The following is a 4,119-nucleotide window of genomic DNA, read 5'->3' on the forward strand; positions in this document are numbered from 1 at the left end:
CGGCAGAGATTTCCAGCAAGAGCCCGGTGGCTGTGCAGAGCACTAAAGTCAACCTGCTCTACTCCCGGGACCACTCCGTAGCTGAGAGCCTCAACTACATGGTAAGGCGACCCTCTGTCCAGTCACAGCCCCCCTCTCGTCCCAGGGAGACCAATCCAGGCTCAGCCTTGTCCTCTGATTGGTCACGCAGGCGTCCTGGAACATGAGCATGCTGCAGACCCAGGACATTGTGAAGTCTGTCCAGGCAGCGATGGAGAAGAAGGAACTGAAAAGCATTAACTTCTCCAAGCTCTGAGAGTCCGCTAGTTCAGGGCTTTGGCTCTGGGTCCGGCCAAGTCCCGCCTTACCCCTGCGTTTGGTCATCTGACGGAGGGGGATTGGCGAAGTTGTTGTCTCAGTGCCTTCTCTCCTAGTCTCGCAGTTTGTAACCTCACGACCTCGATTTCATGCACAGTATTTGGGTTTTGAGCACACTTACAACTTAGATTCAGATTCAAACTGTACAAAAGCAATTCATATAACTATGTGTAAAATATGTGTACCACCAGAATATTCTGAAATTAAAAAAAAAAATACATATAATTTTTTTCTGTGTCAAAATATACCCAAGGAACCCATTCAAATGTTATTTTCAAACTTCTAAACAGTATTAAGTGCCATTAAATGTAATAATAAGTGTCAATTTCATTTTTTGTAAAAAAAAAAAAGAGAGAGAGAGAGAGACTGATTTCCACAAGCCCAGGGCCTTATCTTCACCCTATGAACAATAAAGCAATGTAAAGAAGAGAGAACCTGGTGTCCTTATTATGGGGGGTGGGGTTGAGACGTGCCTAGGGTCTCCAAGGACAGCAACTGTGGAGAGATTTGGTCCATGGGTGGCACATGGGTGATGACCATTCAGACTGGCCTGGGCTAATGAGAGCCAATGGAAAGTCAGGGAAGGATGGAGACAGCCAAGGTGGCTGCCCTTCCTCTGGCTGAATGACTACCTGTGGTTTTATTTCAAACCGGTCTGCTCCTAGGTTAGGGTGGGGTCATCCTGCCTGCTGTCTCTCACTGCACAGAGTGGTGGCATCTAGGTGGGGTTTGCTTGCTACCCAATCTGAAGCCAACTTCCTTATTTCTTTAAGCTTTGGGTTTTTTATCCATATATAATCCCAATCCCCTGATTTTGCCTTTGGAATGAGTACAAGAAACCAGGCATTAATTTAGTGCTTTCTACACGCCAAGTTCTGTTCTGAGCATTTATTACCTTAGTGATCCCTTTCTTTTTCTTTCCCCACCTTTGTTGTTTTTTTTTTTTTTTTTGAGACATAGTCTTACTCTATCACACTGGGTAGAGTGCTGTGGCATCATAGCTCACACCAACCTCAAACTCCTCTGCTTGAGCAATCCCCTTGTCTCAGCCTCCCAAGTAGCTGGGACTATAGCCATGTGCCCCTACACTTGACTAGTTTTTCTCTTTTTTTAGATGGAGCCTCAAGCTATCCCCCTGGGTAGAGTGCCATGGCATCACAGCTCACAGCAACCTCCAACTCCTGGGCTCAAGCTAGTCTCCTGCCTCAGCCTCCCAAGTAGCTGGGACTACAGGTGCCCGCCACAACGCCCGGCCATTTTCTGGTTGCAGCCATCGTTGTTTGGCGGGCCCGGGCTGGGGATTCAAACCCGCCACCTTAGGTGTATGTGGCTGGTGCCTTAGCCGCTTGAGCCACAGGCACTGAGCCTGACTAGTTTTTCTATTTTGAGTAGAGACAGGGTCTCACTCTTGCTTAGGCTGGTCTCAAACTCCTGAGTTCAGCAGATCCATCTGCTTCAACCTCCCAGAGTGCTAAGATTACAAGTGTGAGCCACCACACCCAGCCAGTGATCCCTTTCAAGGGCCCCATGAAATTGATACTATTATTATCCCCATTTTATACATGGGTAATTTTCAACATATATGGCAAGTGGGCAAATTGAGGGTAAAGCACTGATACAAGATCACAAAATAAGAAAGTGGCATAGGCAGGATTTGAATCCAGAACCTCTGGCAATGGACACCAGTGCTGTCAAACATTTTATGAAAAATAGAATGTACGAAGTAAACACATGCAGTGAGCATGCAATAACTAACAACTTTGGGTCCTTTCACAGTGCTGAGAGGTCAAGAACTTTTTTTTTTTTGACACAGAGTCTCAAGTAGAGTGCCATGGCATCATAACTCACAGCAACCTCCAACTCTTGGGCTTAAGAGATCCTCTTGCCTCAGTTTTCTATTTTTAGTAGAGACAGGGTATCGCTTTTGCTCAGGCCATTCTTGAACTCATAAACTCAAGGTATCCACCCACCTTGGCCTTCCAGAATGCTAGGATTATAGGTGTGAGCGAGCAACTGTGCTCGGCCAAGAACTTTCTTTTTTTTTGAGACAGACTTTGTCACTCTCAGTAGAGTGCCATGGCATCATGGCTCACAGAAACCTCAAACTCCTGGGCTCAATTGATCCTCTTGCTTCAGCCTCCTGAGTAGCTGGGACTACAGATGCCTACCACCAAAATGGCTATTTTTAGCTCACTCTTGCTCAGGCTGATCTCGAACTGCTAAGTTCAAGCTAGGATTACAGGAGTGAGCCACCTGGCCTAGTGGAGAGGTCAAGAACTTGAAGTTCCTCCCCACTTCCACTGCCCACCTGTCCTGGGCCACTCCTGTGGCTTGCCCCAGCCCTGCCCTGCCCTGCCTACCCTCTCTGGTCTCACCCTCCCTCTGCCAACAAAAGTCAGGCAGGGTTTTATGGACTCTGATAAGACCCTGGCAAGGCCAAAGTTCACTAGCATTTCCTTTTTGGAGGAGGGCGTGGGGAGGGGACCCAGATGAATTTTTCACCAGTGAGGTTGGTACAGGAAGGGAGGCGAGAAATCAAGAGCCAGGGAGCCACAGAAGAGGGACCTGAGGACTCGCCCCTGCCAGCCACTCCCATACCCTCCAGTATAAGAGTCACCTACCACCTGCCATCTACCACCATTTCCCTCTCCTACAGCTCTTCTCACAGGACGCATCACCAGCTCAGCCTCTCAAGATGGCTTATGTCCCTGCACCAGGCTATCAGCCCACCTACAACCCGGTGAGATGCTGGCTGAAGCCCCCAGCCTCGGGTTCTGGCTTAGCTCCACCTGATCCCACACCCCAGTCTTCCTCTCCTGGGATCCTCAGACTGCGCCTGACCTTTGGGGCCAACTCTGATTTACTTCCAACCTGATGCTCAGGCTATTTTCACCCACACCTACCTCTGGGCCCTCTTCACCTTCACCCTAATCCCGACTCTTACTCCCCTCTCACCTGCTTGAGGGACAGGGGTTGGGGTGGGGTAGTTGGTGAGGGGTCAAAGCTGCAACAGGCAAATGACCTCAGGCCCCTCACAACACCCCTTCTACAGACGCTGCCCTACCACAGGCCCATCCCCGGTGGGCTCAGCGTGGGAATGTCCGTGTACATCCAAGGAGTGGCCAGTGAGCACATGAAGAGGTAAGACTTCTCAGGCTGGCCGCTGGGCCTCTGCCCTCCACTCTGGCTGGTGGAGGCGCCTCTTTGCCACCTCACCTGATGGCCAAAGACCAGCCCTGGCCAGATGAGGAGAGGGACTTGGGGGCTAGGAGGAGTGGGGGAGGGCTCACTGGGATAGGTGGCCCCAGAGTTGGGACACTGGACTGCAACTAATGGGGTTGATAGCTTGAAATTGGAATCCAAACGCCAGCTCTGCCCCTCACCAGCTGAGTAGGGGGAAAGCCAGTGAACCCATCTGTGCCCAGCTTCTTGTCTGTAAAAACACTGAGAACTGGAAAGTACATACTATAATGAGTCTTGAAGTCTTGCTTTTCTAGGGCCATGATGATTATAACTGAACTGATCTCAAAGAATTGTTGTTTCTGGCTCGGCACCTATAGCTCAACCGGCTAAGGTGCCAGCCACGTACACCTAAGGTGGTGGGTTCGAATCCCCAGCCCGGACCCGCCAAACAACAATGACAGCTGCAACCAAAAAATAGCCAGGTGTTGTGGCCGGTGCCTGTGGTCCCAGCTACTTGGGAGGCTGAGGCAGGAGACTCGCTTGAGCCCAGGAGTTGGAGGTTGCTGTGAGCGTGATGCC

General features: G+C 50.3%; 2 protein-coding genes across 2 annotated transcripts in view; both read left to right on the forward strand.

The window, feature by feature from the left end:
- The window catches only part of ECH1 (enoyl-CoA hydratase 1), a 10,295-nt gene extending 9,504 nt beyond the window's left edge, over positions 1-791 (forward strand). Inside the window, 2 exon segments of the mRNA XM_023508248.1 lie at positions 7-101; positions 191-791. Coding sequence (XP_023364016.1) covers positions 7-101; positions 191-295 — 200 coding nt within the window. The 3' untranslated portion in view covers positions 296-791.
- Positions 792-2,898: 2,107 nt separating this feature from the next.
- LGALS4 (galectin 4) overlaps positions 2,899-4,119 on the forward strand; it is an 8,217-nt gene continuing 6,996 nt past the window's right edge. Inside the window, exons 1-2 of the mRNA XM_003802145.3 lie at positions 2,899-3,097; positions 3,410-3,498. Coding sequence (XP_003802193.1) covers positions 3,053-3,097; positions 3,410-3,498 — 134 coding nt within the window. The 5' untranslated portion in view covers positions 2,899-3,052. The remainder of the gene's footprint in view (positions 3,098-3,409; positions 3,499-4,119) is intronic.

This window comes from Otolemur garnettii, unplaced genomic scaffold (genome assembly GCF_000181295.1).
Source record: "Otolemur garnettii isolate 467f Iridium unplaced genomic scaffold, OtoGar3 scaffold00233, whole genome shotgun sequence".
NCBI classification, from domain to species: Eukaryota; Metazoa; Chordata; class Mammalia; order Primates; family Galagidae; genus Otolemur; species Otolemur garnettii.